At 44.5% G+C, this 22,204-nt stretch overlaps 1 protein-coding gene across 1 annotated transcript in view; it reads right to left on the bottom strand.

The window, feature by feature from the left end:
• EPHA4 (EPH receptor A4) overlaps positions 1–18,491 on the bottom strand; it is a 142,122-nt gene extending 123,631 nt beyond the window's left edge. The window contains exons 1-3 of the mRNA XM_008690419.1: positions 18,401–18,491; positions 15,234–15,301; positions 10,412–11,075 (exon numbers count right to left, since the gene is read on the bottom strand). Coding sequence (XP_008688641.1) covers positions 10,412–11,075; positions 15,234–15,301; positions 18,401–18,491 — 823 coding nt within the window. The remainder of the gene's footprint in view (positions 1–10,411; positions 11,076–15,233; positions 15,302–18,400) is intronic.
• Between the last annotated feature and the right edge of the window lie 3,713 nt (positions 18,492–22,204).

Raw genomic sequence — 22,204 nt, 5'->3', positions numbered from 1 at the left:
AGCAAAAGGTGAGTTCAGTCAACCAGTGCCCTTCTATTGATCTCTTATTTCAATCCCAACACCTTTCTTCTAATCCTCTCCATAATTCCATGAACTGCTACAGCGTTCCCGAAGCTGTCAATGCCTCCAGCGTCCGTTTTCAAATGACCAGCGAAGACGCAGTCTGGGCACTAGATCAAACTGTCGATGTTCCCAACTCGGCAATGAACAATCCTCTCGGAATCTCCTGGCACATCTGTCTAGGGCCTCCTAGGGTTCTTCAAAACTCTCCCCCCTCGGAAGAGAGTAAGAAGGATGGAGGGGCCAGAAAGGTATTGATCCATTCTTTTAACATGCTAATTTGCCTGGGGGCGGTTATAGTCATTGCCCAGCTGGACACTTCAAAAGCAAACTGTTTTTTCAAAGTGGGGATGTCTTTTTCAAACACTTAGAACTGAAAACAAATGAACCCACGCCTCAAGTTCACAGGGCAACTGTGAAGGAGGCTGGCCAACTAGAAATGGGAGCGCTCATGTATGGAAAGGGTATCTAAAATTAATTCATGGTAGCCAGAAGTGTGAAAGTTTGAAAACTATTTTAAACTTCTTCGAAAGCCTGTGTGTGCCTCATAACCAGGTAGGAAAGAGTCTATTGGAGAGCCTGCATTAATTCTGGGGAGAAAAAATTAAGACTTATGTAATTAAACTGATGTAAAACATTCATAACTCTGGTATTGATGAATGCTTGGACATCTCCATAAATGACAAAAATGGAAAATAAAATGGATTGTTCGCTTAATTACACCTCTAACTGGCAACACACCATTAACACGAGACAAGGAAAAGGTGGAGGGAGCAGTAGCACCATTATTAAAAGTATCTTTGTCTACTGCCTTTGTCATCAGTTTATTATTTCATCAACGAAACATACAGTGCAGATAAGACTACAAGACACAATTAGGTGTGCAACGATGGCGAAGAGTTACCATATTAAGTTTGTAAAGTTAATTCATACAAAGCAATGATCTGCTCATCCTTTTCAGGTCGTGTATTTCTGGGGATATCCCGTGAGTCGTGAATGGTTAGCAATGGAAAATGCCATATCAAAGAGGCAGCGGTGCTCCTAATGAAGGATGGGCTTGTGGCAAATGATAGCTGGGAAGCTTGGCGTATTAAATCGGGGAAGTTCTTAAGGACAAAAGCCCATGAGAACTGCATTCCTCCCTGAGCTGTGTCTTAACCGATCATGAGGTTGGCCCATATTTACCTGCCATGGTATTATGGGAGGAAATCAGTATTCTGTTAACCTCTGACCCCTGGGATCTGAAGCAGACAAAGGGCCAATCTGGAGTCCTGGGAGAACAGAGCCAAATGTCAAACAGCAGGGAAGCGATTGTTACGGAAACATTTGGCGTGGGCACAGCCAGCTTCATTGGGGCAAACTGCTATTCATGGAAACAAGCCATGAAGAGATAACGCCATAAAATATGAACAAAATGGAACTTTTTCTGCCTTGCCTCTAAATTGTTAGCTTTATGGGACATCATGCTGAACAGTATGAAAAAAATCCAATTTGCTTTGAAGCGCATTAGTCTGTCTAACATCCTAATTATTGTTTACATTGCCATTTGCCTTCTATTAAGAATTGAATAATTACCCAGCACTTCATAGTTTAAAAATACAAGCAAACAGGATTATCTGGGTAATTAAGAAACTGTACTTTGGCTTTGTACTGCTGCAGAAAATATCTGTACACATAGGGGAAATGATAATTATCAATCAACTTACTTCAAATGGTATTTTAAGGATTTTGAGCAATTTGAGATCTGTAACTTATTAAGAAGAGGTTAGTAAGATCACCTTTGAGAAGTGTGGGTCTGTTTAAATCCATCCTTAGAAACAAGAGCCAGATAAGCAGCTGAATTTTCTCATCCACTAATGACACCAGAGAACACACCAAGTACAGAGCCTTCTGCTGTTCTTTAATCCCTAATAATCCATCCCAAATGGACTTTGAACAGCATCATCAAACTTTGTCAGACCATGTGGAGCTAAACCAAAGCTCTTCCACATTTCGATGTTGTTTTAGCTGACCCTGCCTCCACTTAATTACACTGCAAAGTCTGGCTATGCCCGTGTTCTGCCCTGTGAAATTAGCCTGAACCCAAAACTAATTGAACTTCAAAAACATTTCATGCAAAGTCCTCTTCTTCTGCTTTATAGAATGCATATGATCCTGGCCTTCTGAAGATAGCGCTGTGGCCAAGGAGGGTGAAGTCTGTGGTGTTACATATGCAGTGTGCTTGCATTTCCATTCTAGGGGAATAAAGCAAAAGTCGAGTCAATTTGGAGACACTGGGTGGGATGCGAAGAAAGGACTCAAAAGGCGACGTTCAACCCAAAGTGAATACACATACGGAAGAAGAAACAGAATTATAGTCGATACGCCTTTTAAAAAAATTTATCTGGGACATAAGCGAAGATAAGGGCTTTTAATTGTGAATCTAGGTACAAAGACTGATGTACTCATTCATCCATGTAGGAACAGATGAAAATACCAACGGTGATCTTAAGTTATATGCTTTCAGTATCTATTTGTTGAAGGAATGGATGGATTCCAGCCCACTAGTGACCTGAAGCCTATTTTCGGAACTTCCTGAGGTCTGACAATTCCTTTTCAAAGAATTTTATCTTTTTGCTTTGCCATTTTTTTAAGCCCTTTGTTGGGACACTTCTAAACATTCCTCGCATAATCTGAATAGTGCCATCTCCTCCCATCAGAAAGAACTGCAAGATCCCAGCTAGAAGCTGTCACTGAACAGACAAGCCAAAGGATTCACCAAAACTAGGTTACTTTCCAAAGGTCAAAATAAAATGAGCAGCGGGAGCTTGGGTTGTTTTGCAAGGGGCAAGGGGCCAGGGAGTGACAACCAGCCACCCCGGGGGTTGGGGTGGGGGTGCACAAAAAGAGCCCAGTGCAAACAGTCCACTCTACGCCCCCGCCCCCAATCTCTGTAAGCATTCAAATCAAAACCGAATTAATTTGCATGGTGTCTAAATCATCGGGTTCTGCATAAACAGAAGGAGATTTTGGCTGGAGTTTCCAAAGGAAGCCCTCATTGCCTTTGTGCGAGGGGGGAAATGGGTGTGCTGTTTTGCATGCGAGCGCATACAGAATATGCAAATGAAGACTCCGCAGCCTGGAAATGCAACCCTAGGCAGACAGCTGACGACCCGCATTCACCCAGAAAACGCTGGGCATCTCCAAAGGGAGTTGTAAGCGGTTCCGACAGGATTGTTTCCCAAGAAGCCGAAACAGACCCTGAATATTCATAAAATGTCCATTTAGTCATGGGACTATTAATTACCCCTCGGATCAAGAAACGGAGTGACCTCACCTGCTCTCCTCCCCAAAAACAGCTCAGAGGTACCAGCTGTAAAGCACACAATGAAAAAGGTTTTGTGCTCGACGTGAAAAAGATACAGTCTCTCAGGGTCCAGGGGACAGCTGAGACCTTCTTTAATCATGCCTTCTCACAAGGACAATAAAAACTCAAAAGCGCCAAGCCACCTTCTTGGACACAGATAAACAGCTTTAAAAGGCTAAAAGCTACAAATTGGTGTCTAAGTTTATAGAAACATCTAAAGGGGGCCATTCTTCTAGGCTACCTTCATCTCCCAGATTCTGAAAGTTCTCAGAACTTTCTGATTTCATGTTCATTTTTAACGTGTCTGCAGCAAGACAGAGGAGTGCATCCTGCCTACCTGCTAGAGAAACTAAAAGTGCTGATGGTCTCATGACCCCTTAATGGTCTCATCACCCCTTCACACTTTAAAAAATATTGAGGATGCCAAAATGCTTCTGTTTATCTGACTTACAGCTCTCCATATTTACTATTAGAAATGGAAATTGAGAAATTTTTGAAGTACTTATTACTAACGAATTTTAAAAATCAATGGTTTTTAAACCATCACATATTTAAACAAATAACATACGTTCAAGAAAAAGTAACTATAGTTTCCCAAAATACAATTCATGGTAAGAGTGACACTCTTTTACTTCTTTTTTTTTTTTTTTTTTTTTTTTTTTTTTTTTTTTTGCAAATCTCTTTAATGTTTGTTTAAATAGAGGGCAGCTGGACTCTCCTATTTGCTTCTGCATTCAATTTGACGAGATATCACCCATCAGGAAGCCCCTAGAAAACTCCACTCATGAAAAAAAGAGGGGTAATAGGCAAATGATAGCTAAGTATTACTTAAGAAAAGTTTTGACCTTGCAGACCACAACGAAGGGTTGTGGGGAACCCAGACAGAACACACTTTGAGAACCACTGCACTGGGGCAGGCAGTAACATGGTGAACAGAAGATCTAATCAATGCATGTAAGATCAGCCATTTCAAATCACCTCCTACCCTCGCTTATGTTAACTTCATTCCCCCCCCCGCCCTGCCCCCCAAACAAAAACAAAACAAAAAAAACCCTACTTTGGAAGCTAAATGAACTGCTTTCATTGTTGGACAGACACTGGTCCAATAACCCATACCGTTAACATATTTCTACCTAACAACAATAAAAGTAACAATAACCACTTCCACTTACTAAGTGCTTACTGACTCCAGACACTGTGCGAAACCCTTTTCTCCAAACATACATGCTTATGTGTGTGTATCATACGTAACATACTATTACCACCAATTTGCACCTGTGAACTTGAGGGTTAAGTTAGTGTCCATGATCACACAACTGGTTAAGTAGCACAAGTAGAAATTGAACCTAAGCCGCAAACTCCAAGAACAGGTCTTGGCCATTTTATACTAATAATTCTGTTCACCCATGCACTGCGGAGATTTCTGAAAGGTTCAGGCATAGAGATGATTCATAAACATGATGAAAAGAGTTAAGACCCAACTGAAGAAGGAATTATAAACCTCGTTAATACATCAGTCACACACACAGATTTTGATATATCATCTTGACTCCGTGAAACATTACTCCACCAACTAAATGTTAAACAGGCCACAGTTCCTTATGCATTTATTTATTCATTCATTCAATGAACATTTAATGAGACCCCGCTATGCTCTGTAATCGTCGCTGGGGTTACTTGTCTGATTATACCACATTGCCCTTCTTCACATACGTGCTCACGGTAAGACAGTTTGCTAAATTCACTTGTCCAAGATAAAGATAGGAAAGTCACAGGGTCAGGCTAATCATCTGATTTTTAAGCTAACTTGTATATGTTGGATTTATAAATTAAAGTGTTTGTTTAAAAATATTGCCAGGAAAAACTAAGAAACCTAAATATCCACCATGGAGGGAAAAATTATATAAAGTACGATACATTCAGACTACAGAATATTAATTATCCATTATGAAGGATGAAGAAGAGGGGTATCTTCTAACACAGATGATGTCCATGATAAATAGTCAAGCATCATAAAAACGAGATGATAATTAAGAGGATGATTCTATTTCTGTTAATTTCTAAAATACATGTTACAGAGCATATTTGAGTTGCCTGCCAAATTACAAAGAGTGGTAACTCATAAAAAGTTGAAGAGTTTGAAGCATGCCGTTCTTTGGTAATGTGAAATTCATCAGTTAAATGGAGGAGGGGAACAACAATCTAAACCCAAAGTAGTCAAGTTCAATGATAGGAAAGTCAAACTTCTATCATGACCAGTTCTGGTTTGCACAGTAAGCAGTAACTGAAAAGCCATTTACTCAGTCTTTTTTCCAAAGACTTCAAGTCTTCACAGAATAATGATGTCTTAATTCGTTTTTGGAAGGTACGAGGAAGCCCAGTTAAGACTAAAATAAGTCATCAAATCTTAAGTACCATATTCACAAAGGCCCTCACAGAGATCATTCCTAAGTGATGCTTTGGTGCCCCCAAAATAGAGACCACTCCATGATTCACACTCACAAAAGAACCCTGGTCACACGAAGAACGGGGGGGAAATATACCAGAAAAAGCACAATAATTAAACTCTGCTCTTCTTGTGTATAAAGAATTGCGTCTTTCAGTGATCACAGCCAGGCTTCAAAGCTGGAGATAAAAGCAGCCATGTGATTCAAGCAATTGCTTCTTAAAGACATGATTCAAAGGTAGAAGAAAAATTTCAAAGGTGGAAAGGATATGAAGCAGCATCTCTCTGAAGTATATTTTAAATGCTTCCTTCCCAGTACTTCTTTCTCCTAACGTCTTTCTAGAGTAGAGTGGGAAAAACAAAGTAATTTCTCTCTCTCTTTTTTTTTTAAAAAAACATAACTCTTCCTCTTTTCGAGCACAAATTTGAAAAATTTCTGTTATGGCCATCAAAGCATTTTTATCTTGTTCTTTCTCCTAAGAGCTTTTACCCATACTTTTGCCGATCTGAAGGCATCCTCTATTAACGATATATAATATAGGTCCTGGATATGTATGCCCCAAACAATCTACAGCAACAATGTATCTTTCAGGAAGGCTTGATCCCTATGGAGCTTGACTTTATCACAGTTGTGATTCTTTGGCTTGAAGACTGACTCCAGAAGAATGCCTTCTTTCTATTAGTATCATTTTATATATACGCTCTAAAATAGTGCTTATTAATATTTCACGAAGAGTAAATCTGTGACTTTCCTTTCATTTTTCAGCTTTTTAATTAAGTAGAAAACATGTTAATAAAGTACCTTTTCCTCTCTTCGTCTGTTTAATCTTTCTGAAGTAATGAAAACAACCTCCTAAAACATCTGGACTAGTGCCTCCCTGGGTCTGAGGTGTATTTTCACTTTCTTCCAACCATCTGAGGAGACCTGGTCATGAGACCAACCAGAGCAGTGACTTCTCTACAGCCAATCACTGGGCAAGTTCAAACCACGGCTGAGGCCAGCCAGCCATGCATCCTCCTGGAGAAGACAGCTGAGCGGCTATTACCACTCTCTGTGATCCTGAGGAGACGGAGCCAGATCATTTCAGAAAATGTTATTCAAGAGCAGAATGAACTTGCAGCTGCTTTAGGGGGCAAGCCCGCCATCACCTCTTGACACTTCTGACGGAGCCCTCCATCCTTCGCCTCCATTAGCATGTACCGCTTGGAGGTAAGAACGCCAAGAGGAAGTGTCGCTCTGTCCCCAAGGTCCCTTGAGGACTCCAGCAGCTGACGAGGGTTAGATTCAAACAACAGCACACCCCAGGCCCCCACCCACCCTGGCCATTTTTGCCCAAGGATCCTTTGTCACACATGTAAGATCTTAATCCATCTTCACTCTGACCTCCCAGACCCCAAGGAAGATGGATGAGGAAGTGGGTGACCTTTCACCTGTTCTATTCGGCCTGCAACAGTAGGCCCACTGAAAAGACAATTGGGGAGGAACCGGCTGCCACAGTTCTGAAGACTTGCCAGTTCCCCTTTATATCCCTTCTTAAGCTCTCTTTGCGCCCTGGTCTTTCTTGTCCCGCCCCCAAATCTCTTTTCTCTCACTCAAAGGAAAGTTCGCTTTCCGACAGGGGAGAAATAAAATGACTCTCTCCAAATATCATTTTCAACATGAAGTGTGAAAATAGACATTATTCTTTGTTAGGGCGAGGGCAATGCTTCCGTCCTATCTTTAGCCTTGACTTCCAAGAGGGGCTGGGAGACAGATGAACTCCTCTTTTGCTTGTTCAACTCAACACCCTTAAAAGTCCACAGCTATGACTGTGGGAAGAACAGAGTAATCAAAGAATTGCTAGCATTAACACCGGGTTAATGCTTTAGGATCTGAAAGGCGACTTGTATTAATCTTACATCACTGTGCCCTCGTAAGTCCTTACTTGGACTGTAACCTAAATACAATTATTTTCAACCCATTTTATAGATGAAGAAACCAAGCTACAGACCTTAAGAAACACGCTGAAGGTCACAGAGTTATGTAAGCACATGGAGACACATCTCCATGTTCTTTCTGCTCTACCTGGGTGCTTCCCAGTAATGATGTCAAGGATGGAGATGACCATTTTTATTGCTCCTAAGATTTTTACAGTCTTGAGTCATCTTTAAAAAGTCTCACTGAGGTTTGGAGTTGGAGAATCTTGCCATTCAAGTTTTTCCTTCCTCCCTAAATTCATCAGTGATGCTTACCTGTTACTATTAAAACAAACAAATAAACAAAGGGCAAGATTTTGTTCAAAAAATGCCTCTTGAAAGAGTTAATCCTTTCATGAGCAGCGAAGAAGAAAATACCTGGGTAGCCAGAGTGAGAACAATGAAGATGTTAAAAAACAGCCTCAATCAACCTCCCCTTCCATTAAGTATGCAGCCTTGTGTTAGGAATAGTTTCCTGAGAAACGGACTGAATCTAAAACATGGAGTCCCACCCCTTCCACGAACCATATGATTAACTGGATTCCCAAGATTATTTCCATAAAGCAAACCACTAAAATGTTCAATTGGCTTTACATTCACTTCCCCCTCCATCTTTTTCTCTTCTTCTCCTAATTTGGGTTGTAAAAATGTCAAGGAGTTTCACAGTGTAGCAATGTATGAGTTAGTGGGCTCTGCAAAAATTGAAAATCAATGACATTAGATACAGAGATAGACTAATGCCAGAGCAGGAAGGAAATGGGAGACAATAGTGTTCTTTTTTTAAATACATATAAGAATCTTGACATGTGAAGACGTGCAAGTCCTCCCTTACAAAGATGGAAAAGGCAGAATAATTTACTCTAAAATATGGTGCAGTGTCATCGCCCCGTTCCTGTCGCTGTACCTGCTATGATGATTGCGATTTAGGTGCCAATAACAACGCACTCACCTACGTTCCAGTACTCATACCAGAATGTTTCAGAGTTTCAATTCTGTACAGCTTATGCAGTAGTTACTAAGTCAAGAGCTAACACAATGATCAAGAAATTAATCTTCGCAAACAACAACAAAAAAACAGCCTTACATTCAAATGTTAAAATTTTCAAATTTACAGGTTCACCTTTTTTACTCTGAGTCAACAGAAAAGGTAGCCCGCCTTTATTGTTTCATCTGCAATGAATTTACAACATTCCCTGTTAGCTACTCCTGGAATTAACTAGCAAATCAGGAATGACACTTTAAAAGCGTATAAACTATAAAAGGGAAAAATGCATAACCTATGACATGAAATTACCAAAAATGCAACTTTCTTCAGGTTATAACTGTTGATTTCCAGTCAGTCCAGTGGATTGTCCCACAGTGAATCCCGCCCTGTCATTAAGATGGTTGAAATGCCAGACAAATTGTGTGGCAGTCGGTTATTTCGGGGTCTTTAATCACCAAATCAGACGAACCATGTGGCAATCAGTCTACAGTTCAACAATCAACCTGAGAAAAGATTAATCGGGTCTGTCCCATAGTCGGGATCAGAGTTACCCTGTTTAGCCATAACCATAGTAAGACTGGCAGCAGCCAACTATTGATAAGCACTAAAAATAAACACCAAGCGAAAATAACAACCCTGGGATAACTGATTTTTTTTTAAGCCTCAATCCACACACAACACAAGCAATCCATGTAAATACGAACTCTTCTCATCTCTTGCTCGGAAGCAAAGCTGCTCCAAAGGAAAGTATTTAGCAACTCCCCAGAAAGGAGAAACAAGGGAGGAAAGAATTGCATACACTGAACTACAGGGAAGAAAGAAAAAAATCACCTCAGTAATGTGATAAGTAGTAATTAACATGACACAAAAGTCTAGATTTCTTCAAAAACTCAATAACCAAAATGGATGGCAATTTACTAGGGCCTCTGACCACCCAGATCAAGTAAGACTCTCACTAGCTTTTTATCACCTCCTCAGGGAAATCAAGAGGTCTTTCATCAAGATTAATGTCACTAGAAGACCTTATCAATGGGTGCTCAGTGGAACAGAATGCCCTTGAAACTCCGTCACTCCACTTCGTTTGGCCACGTCTACACTGGTCCATGAGGCAGGAAAAACGGTACTTTTTTTACACAGCTCGATTTTCATCAGCCGGCGGGATTTGCAAGAATAGAGTCCTCATTTCACATTTAAGTCGTTCATGTCCATATATACACACCACAAGAGATATTTACCATCTTCGCCATGGTACCAGGTTTCCAGCCAGGGAAAACTGGGGTTCAAAAATGTGTCTGCCCTCTTTAAGGAAGGAGCAATCAAGTCTGTTTCTTCAGCTCGTTCATTTACATTTCAGAGGGCACATCAAGCCGGTGGAGATCTAAGTGCCTGTTAGCAAATGTGTTTGGTCTTCTGCTGATTACACAGCGTCATTTATTTTGTCAGTATTAGAACCGTCTTAGCCTTGCCACCTGGAGCCATAGCACTCACTCATTAGACCCCTCTGTCCCACCACATCCCACAGGGGCTGCTAATTACTGGCTTTACTCCATTTAGTCTCATCTCTGATTTAATTACGTGCACTAAGCCCTAATGAAAAGTACAATATGGCTCTCCTTACCTTGGCATTCTCCATTCCGCTCTTCATGCCCAGCATTGCATAGGCAGTTGCCAATGGGTACCAGCCATTCACCATCTGCCCCACAGTACATTTTTGGCACATCCTTCTCTTCTGAGTTGTTGACACAGGAGCCTCGAACTTCCACCAGGGAAGATGTATCAGCCCCTGTGATGGTGTCTGGAAACTGGGCCAGATTGCGAACGGTGAGCGGACACTTCTTATAGAACACACGGACTGAGACCAGGGCAATGCAGGCCCCCACATCCTGAAAAGCCAGATAAAACCCCTTTTTGCTCAGTGGCCCTACATCCCGGATCTCGGTGTTCAGCTTCATGATTCTGTCACCAATGTCCACTTGGGTGAAGCTCTCGTCGGCCGCAATGGTGTCAATCTTGGCAAACTGGCTCTCTCGGATAAAACGCTCTTTGTCGTTGTCTGATTCGTAGTAGTAAAGGTTAAACGTCTCCTTGCAAGTCCCCATGACACCTGGAAGACTGTTGCAGTCTCTCAAGGTGAACTTGATCTCAATATACACCCTCTGGGCCCCCTCTCGGGTGATCCAATCAGTTCGTAGCCAGTTATTCTGGTTGGGTTCCATCACGTTGCACACTTGGTAGGTTCGGATTGGTGTATTTTTTTCATCCATTATACTCACTTCCTCCCACTGCAAAGATCCAAAGGAAATGTATCCATTACAAAATGTCATCATACAGTGACTTGTCAATTCTACTGTACCCTTCCAGGACAGTGACAATTTTTGTTTCAGGGAGGAAGAAAATGACTGAGAACCAACCCTCACTAACAAAACATCTTATGGGAGATAAGACAATATTTTATTGAAAATGTGGTGTTTTGGGGGTCTGGTTTGGTTTGGTTTTGTGGTTGTTTCCTTCTTTTGCCTAAAATCCAGAGGCCTGCCGAGATCTGTTGCTTCTGAGTTCCCAGCAGTTCCTTGTGGTGGTCTAACAACCTCAGATTCACCTATTACAACAGCTACAATTTCAAGTGCCAACAGTTCAAATTTACTCATAAATGAAAAACTAGTATGTGCACTGTTTCAACAACTGAGCAGAGACCTGCAAATTAAGAGCAGGAAGAAAGAAGCTTGCCAAAGGAAGACAATTATCAGCTAATTAGTGGTGCTCCTGTCAGAACTTTGCTCTCTAATACCTAAAAAAAAGTCAATTTTTTTTTTTTTTTTTTTTTGGCACTGTCACTGTTCTTTAAAGGGGTAAAGAAAATCTCACTCTTCTGGTTTTGGTAATCCTGAGAAGACAGAGAGTAAACTTTATGGTTGGATTTCTCAAATCCACTGTCATTTATAACAATGAAACACTTTTCCAGAGCAACGTATTCAAAGTCTGTATATTATTTTTAAAACATATACCCGTAAGTAAACGAGGACGCAACACATGCTTTGCTTCTAAATCATTTGTGGATATCGAAAATAAAATAGTAGGTGGTATTTATGATTGAAAGCCCAAGAAAATTAGAGGAGGATGGTAGGGTTTTCTTTACGATCTCTTTCCTAACATAAAGATTTTCACTGTGGGACAATCTGAACTCACTGTGACTGGAGTAGTAAAAACTCTCTCTCTTGACACAGCTTTTAAAAATAATCCTAAAAGCAGCAAGATTGTTTGGGGGGCTCCTCTAAATCTCCTAGGCAGCCTCCAATTCTTCATAAGTATCTACAGTAATGCACTTATATAGATCTGGTATAAATCAGTTTAAGTATCTAACACCTGAATATAATTAGAAGAAAAAAGATAGTTTAAAAAAATTCATATTCTGTAATAGCTCCACTTAAAGCTCCATTCAATCCAATGAAGTACATAGAACCATAATGTATCTTTTAACGGGTTTTCCATCTGTGCATTGGAAAACTATTAATGGATGGAAACGTTACTACGTGAAGGGCCATACTGCATAAAATTCTGTATCCCTTTCATCTGCTACCATTATGAAAGTTGGAACTGGGAGGGATAAGTGCCCTGTGGTGATTAAAATTTCTTTTTATCCGCTAAGCAATAAATCACCAGTAATTTACTTATTTGGGGGAAATTCATGTAAATCCAAAAATAGATCTCCACCTTCAAAAAAACCCCTACTCAGCATGCTTCTCATCTCAGAACAAAGGGAATATGGAAAAACACATTTATCAATGTAAATGGAAGCACACAGGGATATCTCCACCGAGTTCATACAGGAGAGTTTGGGTCTAATGTGAATTTTCCAGCCTGAACTTAATTGTCTAAACACATTGATCAATTTGCCAAAACAATGACAAATCTCCCCTTAGTTTTTGTATTTTACAATCAGCATCAGAAACTCAATATACTCCTTTAAATGAACGCTGCCAAGAAATTAGGTTTTTTGGTACAATGTTGCCATTAGGAGCCATTACTTCCTATTATTCTTATGTTCTTAGTTGTTCTTACAGAAAAACAGAGAACAGCGAGTTGTCTCTGACTGTATTTCATATTTTACTTTGTGGTATTGTCAAGTAAATTCTCTTTTTTCTCTTTAAAAGCAACAATAACAACAAATAAATATCATTATTTATTGACAAAACCATGACCCCAAGTTTCCAGCCAAGAAAGATGTGAACCATCCTAACTCTAAGTAGAAATTTCAGAAAATCACCAAAAGACACAAATGTGTTTTTATCTTCGGCTAGAAAGAACTTTTTAAAGCCAATCTATCCACACTTTCAGATAATCTAATTCATCCCTTCATTCTAAACGAGAAAAAGTCTTCTTTAATTACAAGATCTACAGATTAATGAAACTTTATAATCTGGCACATAATTTCTCAATGGCTACTATATATTTTGGAATGACTAACTGTATTATATATAAATAACGTTTCATTTCTCACCCCTCACAGTGAGTCCCTAAAATGTTACAGCCATCATATTTAAGGAAAGAAAGATGCTACCTTCTGCGTCTACATTCAGTCCACAGGAAAGTTCTGGGTTGGACACAATCAGCTATCTATGCATGGTATTATTTTAAGAGACCTCAAGACGAAAGAAGTTTTGTGTTTAGAAAAAGTGAGCAGGTGTTCTTTCAGCAGTTTGGAGGTCAGTGCGGGATATGGGATGTCTACAGCATATTAAATTGCAGTAAAAGCTTTCCAGAAACTAGATAGACTATAGACTGTACTCAAAAATGTGTCATTCCCTGCTTTTAAAGAGGTCCCAAATCATACTGGACGCATTCTCCCTTCAAACTTGAAAGCAGGCAGTAAGAAATAAGAAAAATAAGACTCATTAAATTTTTAAAGTACTGATGCCTTCCATCTTCAATGTTGCTGGCAGTTCTAATACATTGGACCTACAGAGCTTTACATCCTGGTGTAGCCTGGGAAAGCCTCCCTGAATCAGTGACCTTTCCAGGGTATAGGATTAACAAGAGTCTGACTCTCACGAGATAAAGCTGTACCTTTCTTCGCATTCAAAGGACGAGGGCAATTGCCTGCAATCAGCAGTGAATACAGCCTGTCTACACCGCCAGAGGCCTGCCAATCACTCTCGCTCCCTGTAAAAAATGGTTTTGAGGGCCGACTAGAATTTTTCAGCAGAGATCCAACCAACTGCAGTCAAGTTCAGGCAGAAAAACAGGAAGGCAAGGCAAATCTCCATTTAATTTCACACGGATCACAAGACGTGTTTTGGAAAAAGACGGCCTAACATTCTCCATCTTTATGACAACTTTCTTGCCTTATTTTTAAAACCCTTCCTCTTTTGTAACAGTTCCTGTGCATCTTTACTGTTCTGATCCCTTATTGTTGATTCCGCAGACAGGGGCGAAGCACTGTACTGGGTGCTGGTATTACAGTTTTCCCTGTGTCTTTCACCTCCATTGCACTTAATCAACTGATTCGTTCATAGATCATCCAGCATATAAAGGCAGAATGATCTTGATTTTTAAAGGATCTGAAAGTTCCTTAAATTTGGCAGGAGTCAGAGTAACATGTTATTCTGATTTCTTTCCAAAGCCGATTCACTCTGACTTGTTACGAAGGGCGGTGGGGGAGAACATGGCCACTGACCTGTATTCTCTGAATCTTGAGGAGGAGGCCGTGATGGCACATTTCAGAAGAGATGAACAGTGATGGGCTCTCAAACTTTCTATTCTAGCTTCCCCTTTCCCAAAGACTCAAGATTCCAAATACTTAAAAACTTTTTTACATTCAGCACCAACAGTACTAAAGCTTGCGGGTTTTCTGTATACACACTGCGCCCCTGGCACAAGTTCATAGGGGTTCCTCTCGGTGTGCAAGAGAGCTGCAGTTGATTAAGGTTGGGAGATTTAAGGTTGTGAGAGGTGAGGATGCACCGGACCCCCCCCTCCACTGCCTGTGCAGGGAACTAAACTTGTGCCCGGTACAATCAGAAATGTTCTCTCCCCTGGTATCTTTATTTATTCATTTTCCTCATCTGGAAACAGAACAATTGTTCTGAAATTAACCCTGTCAGGTCTTCACGGCCATCACAGTAATAGGCACACATTCTAATTTGGTCCTTGGATCGTATTTCTTGTCGGTATTTTAGTTTTAAATAGGCATCTAAGTCTATGCCTCCACCAATCTCCTAATTTTGAAACCCCTTTCTGCCCTTTTGGTTTCTAGTTCTTCCATGACAGAGCTATCCAAAGGGAGTATAGGATTTCTCCAACAAAGCGTAATTCACTTCATAGGCCACGGCGGAAATCTGACCCCCTCACCACAATCAACAAGAATCAAGCCATTAGGACTCTCAGAAAGTTGCTAATCACTCCTTTTTACCCTCTGGATCAGAGAGCAACTCGGAACTTACCCCTCCTTCCAGAGGGCTTGCTATCCACCCAAGTTCTCCCTGAACAGATCTGGAATCCAATAAGGTAACTGCAAGAAAACAAAGAAAAATGGATTAATTTCCAATTGCACAAAAAGCCAATACTACAAAAACCATTTGCCTGAGCGTTTCCATATGTGCTGGGGGTGTGCATATCCAACTCTGATCAAAACTAAACTCGGTCTCACTTATGTAAATAATCATTACTTACTTGATCTTCTCCCCTCTTTAAATCTGCACGTTCTTATTTATTTAACTTGCTTAGCATTTAAAATTCCATCCCAGGACTGAGCTGATTCATTTTCTAAAAAGGATGAATAGAGAATCTCAAGTACAATTCAAAAAATAAATATATCTATGTAGGGCAGTTACACGCCAGAGCAAAATCAGCATTCATCTCTGTCTGGTATCTACGAGAGTTATTTGTTTTTGCAAGTTTCAGATGACCACATAACTCATCATCATGGTGACAGAACCACAAGTGAATTCTAACAGAGAGTACTCAAAGGGTCATGAAAAGGCTCTCTCCTCTACAATTTCTTTTTTCCCTCCCCCACCAAATAAAGAGGCCCTGGATGTGGTTTCTGTTGCTTTTTTTTAAATATCAAAGTTTTAGAAACTGGTAATGGCAGACCTGTAGAATTCTCTTAGAATGCCAACACACTGGAATATTCTCTTCCCCAGGTCTTTTGGAGGCCAACCAGAGACTCAGTCCTCAGCTTAGGAGGAAATCACTGGTTTGAATTTTAGGTGAAGGAGTGCTGCCTAACAGATTTCGTGTTAGTGCTGCATCTAAGCGTGGGTGTCAGAGCTCAGGGAACAGGGAGGACAGCTACAGAGCTGCTATCCCCCACCCAGGCTGGAACTGTCCTAGGCACCGAGGACACTGAAAAGGACATAATGGATTCCTAACCTCTCCACATTCCCTTTCCCACCGACATCTGCAGGCCTGGGGGTCGAAAGGCCCATCTCAAAGGAACCACTGGGTTATTAATTTGATCAGTGAGGCTGGCTCTTTAGGCTGGGGGAGGGGTGGGAATGGGGAGCCCTCATCCTTGCTCCTGGGCACTCAGACTCTCCATCTCACCGCTAGGCCCCTAAATTCTGCCCACCTTCCCTCATTTCATGCCCAAGCCAAAGGAGTTAAAAACAGCCGCTTTCTCCTGGTTTTCCCGGGGATCCTGAATTCCTAGGGTCTCTTAATTATTTTAAAATGTAGAGCCTTCCCTGGGTTGCTCCCGCCCGGAGTTGCGCCCCCCTCTCCTCATTCCCTCTTCTCGGTCCCTAGAGAAAAGCCCGCTACATCCATTTGGATTTATGTAAGGTGGATTAGGGACACAAAGGGAACAATAAGACCCAATTTACAAAAAAAGGGAGGGAGTAGAAAGGGAGGGTAAAAGGGAGAAAAGGAAACGTGACGGGAATAAAAAGCAACAAAATGAATTAATTTTTAGGGGGGAGGAGGGGCCGGAGGGGGGGAGACACCCCCCCTTCGTTCCATATCAGCCTACAGCTCCATCAACACCGTTTTTGTCTAACGCTCCCAAGTTTTCCTTCCAAAAGAAAAGGCAAGAAAGGGGAGGGGGGAAAAAAGGAAAGAAAAGAAGAAAGAAAGGAAAAGAAAAAAAAAATCTCCGTTAAGTCTGGTACCAGAGAGGTCTTGAGGGACGTCCTAACAAGTGTGCGAAGTAGTCAGGAGAAATCGAGATCCATGATTCCACTAAAAGAAATGACCCTGGGGACCGAGGGACCGCAGCGACCGAGGTGGCACCAGAAGCCAGTTAGAAGGAAGGGATCAAGGGGGTGGGAGAGCGCCCCTTTCCTCCCAGTGTCTGCCGGCAGGTGTGTGAATCTCTCCCAGCCTCCGTCTGGCGAGCTCCGGGTACCGGCTGCCCAGCCAAGGCTAAGTTGGTTTTTGGCTCCCTCCTTCGGAACAGGGAAAATGATAGATTGCGCAGGGATGCATGGACGGATTCTGGAGAGATGGACGCCTGAATAGATGGATGGATGGATAGATGAATAGGGGAGGGAGCGGGGCGGGGGGGCTGCTGTGAAAGACTCGACGAGAGGGGTGCAAGGCTACATGCACGCTGACTTGGGCACAAGCAGCACCGAACACAGGCGCACACAATCAGGGCACTCACGCATAGGCAGGCACACAATCGTCCGCGTCCACGCGGGCACCCGCGCACCCACATACAAGCATTTGCGCGCGCGCGTACATACACAGATTCACACACACACACACACACACACACACACACATTCAATTCGCCTTTCTCTGAGATCATCAGAAACTAAATGATCAACACGCGCCTCCTCTACACAGAAACACCACACACAATCTTTCTAGCACTTCCGAACAGAGGCGCAGAAAACAGCACCCAGAAGGGTCCGGTCGGTCCGCGCGTTCCATCCAAACTAACCAAGTGTATAGTTCTGGGGACAAAAAGCAACAACTACTACGTTCAACTTGGCAGCGGGTCCCCAGGTCTGCGGGGTGATCAGAAGAGAGTGGGGCCCCGTAGGCCGGCGTTCGCACACCCGGAGCGCGCGGCTCGGCGGGGAGACGCCGGGTGCTACAGAAACCAGGTCACTGGCGACCTGCGAGGGGCGCCACGACCGCTGTGCGGCTGAGGCCCCGCAGCCGGGTCCCAGGAAGCCCAGGGCTCGGGAAACTTTGCAGAAACCTGAGCTCCAAGGCTTTCGCATGAACCCGGGAGCACCAAGCACTCACTTAGCTCCAGGCTTCCGTTCCCCCCCTTGACCGGGGCTGGGTTGGGAGCTGTGGTAGGGAGAGCTAGGTCCAAATATATATATATGTATGTATTTTTTAATCCTGGCGTTGGCTCTCGTGTATCCCCTGGGGCGCCCGGAGCTGGCCTCGCCGGAGGATGCTGATAAACTTTGTCCTTTTGCTACAAACTTGGGTAGCCCTGCCGAATGCACGGTCACCTCCGGGGAAGGCTGCCCGGAAGCTTCCCCACTCCCCTTCGCGGATACCCTCGTTCCGGCCCCCTTCTCCGGAATCGGGGCGCACCGCTCACGCCGGGATCCCCTCATAATCTCCGGCTTCGCAGTCCCGGGGACCATTCACCCGCAGATCCACCTCTCTGCCCGGGACCGCAGAAGGACCGCCTCGTTCTTACCTTCATTTGCGGGGTACACCCTGGAACCGGTGACAGCGTCGCAAATCCCAAAGAGAAACGAAAAGAGGACGAAATAGAAAATCCCAGCCATGGTTCGTCGGTGCCAACGCTGCTCCTGCCGCTTCTATCCCAGTGGAATAAATGCTTAAGTTAGGAGTGCAGCAGGCTGAAGACATTGCCAAAGGGGTGGGCCCAGCCCGTGACGTTCACCCGCCAGTCCGGCGCCCGCGGCCAATAGTGGCGCAGACGGGACGGCCCCGCCCCGCCCCACTGAGCAGAGCCCGCCCCTAGGCCCCGCCCCCTCCGGGCTCTGTGGGGCGCGCCGTCTCCCCTGGCCTCTGGGGCACAGCTCTGCGGGGTTCCCGCCCCCGCCAGAGGGAGACGGCGTGGTCCCCGGACCTCACCACAGGGGTCCAGCCCTTGGGCAGCGGAAGGAGCTTCGAAGACTGAATTGACTGGGGGGAATCCGAGGAAGATTGGCAACCCCCTCACCACCCCCCCCCCTGGCCACGGGCGATTTGAGATGGAGGAAAAGGTTCTTTTACTGCAATAAAATAAGTATAAAGTTGACCTGCCTCTTTGCTGTTGCTCTTTTCTGAGGGTCGAAGCGTTGGCGTCTCGCGCGCCCGAGCTGGCGCACAGCCTCTGCCTCCCTCAGCTACCTTGCCCTGTTTGTGTCTTGATGGCGCATCTCCAAATGAAACGCTCTTTGGGGGAGTTCTGTGGTTTGATTAGGTCTTTCTTCCCTGGCTCCCCAGCTGCCTGGAGAGCAGGGACCTAATCGGTCCCCAAAGTCCAGGGCAGCTCCCGGCAGGAGGGAAGCCTCAGTCACCGTCTCCAGAGACGGAACCAGTGACTTTCTAGCAACGGAGAAGAGCACTCTGGTTGCACCTCGCGTTCACGCAGCGCGTCTTTCCCAGGCCCCGGGACAGGACTTCCCATCGCGCCAAGACTCCCCGACAAGGCCCGGCCTGAGCTGCAGGGAACCGACTGCGTGTTTCCCGGGGGTCGTCGCAGGAACCTGGCCTGGTCAATCCCGGGCGCCGGGGCAGAAGCGAAGGGCGTAAAGCGGGAGCGGGGATACCTGCTGCTGCCCAGACCCCTCAGGTGCGGACTCGGAGGCTGCCCAGCGCGGTTGCTGCAGCTCTGCGCTCCGACGGCTCCCGGGCGCTGCTGGAGACCGCTCTCCGCGCACCGGGCGCGGTGGCGGACGGCAGAAGCGGCAGAAATCCTCGTAGCTGCCCCCACCCAGGCTTCGAGAGTGTCACTGTCAACCTCCAAGGACGTAGGCCCCACTGGGCCTTGGTCTGTCCCCAGATGTCCCGGCTGCGGGAGCAGCCACCTGAGCGCTGCCCGGCGACTGTAACGCTGCTGGAGTCCCGGGGACCGACACCGGACGCTCCTCGGAGCGTTTCTCCCGACGTTGAAAGGGGCCTGATTCCTGACTTGGCCTCCCCCTTCCCTCCCCCCCACCCCAGGCCGCCCCTCCTCTCTCTCCCTCCAGGGTAGGACCGGGTTTTTCTCCGGAGCCAGGATCCCAGCGGGTGGGCGACCGCGGGGAGAGGAAGCTCCTTTCCCGCTCCTGGGGCGGCTCATCGTGAGGCAACCGCGCCACCTGCCGGCTAGACGGGGGAGTGAGCGGCCCCTGACGAAGGGCGAGCGGACAAAGGCTGCAACCCGCAACCCGCAGAGCGAAGGTGTCCCTGGGGCATCTTTTCATCCGCCCTCCCACGACCCGCACACCCTAGCCACTCCTGCGGGGAGTGGCGGGCGGTGGTGCAGAGAACCCAAGAGTCGTGCTTCTAGCCAGCTGGGTTACAGAAAATGGAACCAGAACGGGTTTCAAGGAGAAACTCATAGTCAACATCCCCAGGGCTGCCTGAGTAGCCGCTGTCCCGACGTGGGGGGTGGGGGTGGGGGATCCTAGATAAAACAAGAGGGGTAGGGCGGTGTAGAGGAGAGAGTGGATCGGGGCCACGGTTTCAGGTCCTTGGTCCCCGCAGCCCATCGTGCCTCCTGCGTGGCTGGAGAGCCGCACCCTAGCAAACCCGAAACCCGGCAACTTTGATTAGAGAGCACTTGGCCAGGCTGAGCTGTAGCTGTGTGAGTCCGGTGGCCTGGGGGACAGCTTGTGCGGGGAGCCCCAAGTATTTTGGCTTCTCAGCGAAAGACTTCCTAAAATGTCACAGTCTGAGGAGGTGGATTTCAGTTATTGTAGCTACTGTTTTCACACAAGTAAAAAGGGGGGAACTCACACGGGGGGGGGATTTATATGTATGTGTATGTATCAATTATTTAAGTAACTGCACTAAGTCCCTTTAAGGGATTCACTTCTAGCTTCTTTCGTGTGTCTTTCCTGAGCTTTATCGGAAAAGACGATGAAATATTGGTCCCCGTCATTTGGCACAACGACTGGGGAGAGGAAAGAGCAATTTGAATTCTGTCTAAAACAATTTTAAAACAATAGGTACAGGTTCCCTCTCTGCACGTGTTTGAGTTGTATGTGGTGGAATGGGAAATTGACTGCCCGCCTCCTTAAAAACAGTGAAATTTCTAGAACATGTACCATGTTTCCCCTCCTGGGATATGCACGCTGAATATTAAAGTCTTTGCAGCCACAGCGGCCTGAGAGCAAGGCTTCATTGGCTAGGGTACATTCAGTGACTCCCCCTTTTTGCTTCCCATTTTCCTTTTCAGAACCCAAAGCAACACAATAACCTGGAGAACCAAAAGGCAAGAAATGCGAACTTGGAAAACTGAACTGTAACTTCCTCTTTAAAGAATTTCTGAGATGAATATCAGAAATGAACTACTGAAAATTCTGTCCACTGTAACTATCTAGAGGAAAAGTTCTCTGACCTAATAGGCATGGTTCCTCTCCAAAACAGGGCAAAGTGAAAAAATAAAGATGGCGGCCAGTCCATCGTCAGTGTAGAACTCCCCCACCCCCACTTTACTGGAAAACACCTAAGAATTTCCAAGCATTTGAGAGAATTTACAACACATCAATAACTCACTGGTGTCATGAGCATACAATAGAATCCCATAATCTCAAAAAGTACCTAAAACCACCTTCTTTTAAAATAAATTAGCGTGGCTCCGTCAGTTAAGCATCTGCCTTCAGCTCAGGTCATGATCCCAGCATCCTGGGATCGAGTCCCACATCTGGCTCCCTGCTTAACGGGGAGCCTGCTTCTCCCTCTTCCTCTGCCCCGCCCCCAGCTTGTGCTCTCTCTGGCTCACTCTCTCTCTCAAATAAATAAATAAAATCTCATTAAAAAAAGAAATAAAATAAATTAGCTTGACTCCAGAGTAAAACACCCTAAATGCTGTGAGAATTCGAGACTATTTTGAATCCCTTAAGAGATGTGTCAAAATATATGCGCTTATAAGCTTAATGAAAATAGTAATCCAATATCTCAAAAATTTGGATAGGTTTTTTTTCCTTTGCGTACAGTGCCTACCACAAAGACCGGGCTTCCAAGTACATCCTAAATGCTAAGTTGAATTAAGGTTGATTTTCAGAGATCTATTTAATTTTAAAATAGCACCAAGTATCCGAGAGTTTCTGCCTCTCAGTGGAGGGCCAGTTTCACCAAAGTGGTGAGAAGAGGACCTTTGACCTGTGGACAAGTAAGCAATGACAGAATTCTTGAAAGACCAGGATAACAACAAGAGGACGAATCCACACTGCCTTTTCCTGAACACTCTGCTCGATTTTTTGAGTGAGTTTAGCTGGACTTCCCTGGACATAAGTCTTGTTATCAATGAATGGAACCCCAACAGTACTGCAAGGACTCTACC

The sequence above is a fragment of the Ursus maritimus genome, unplaced genomic scaffold (assembly GCF_017311325.1).
Source record: "Ursus maritimus isolate PB19 unplaced genomic scaffold, ASM1731132v1 scaffold_1, whole genome shotgun sequence".
NCBI lineage: Eukaryota > Metazoa > Chordata > Mammalia > Carnivora > Ursidae > Ursus > Ursus maritimus.
The sequence above is the reverse complement of the archived record's forward strand: the minus strand, read 5'-3'. Positions and strand labels throughout refer to the sequence as shown.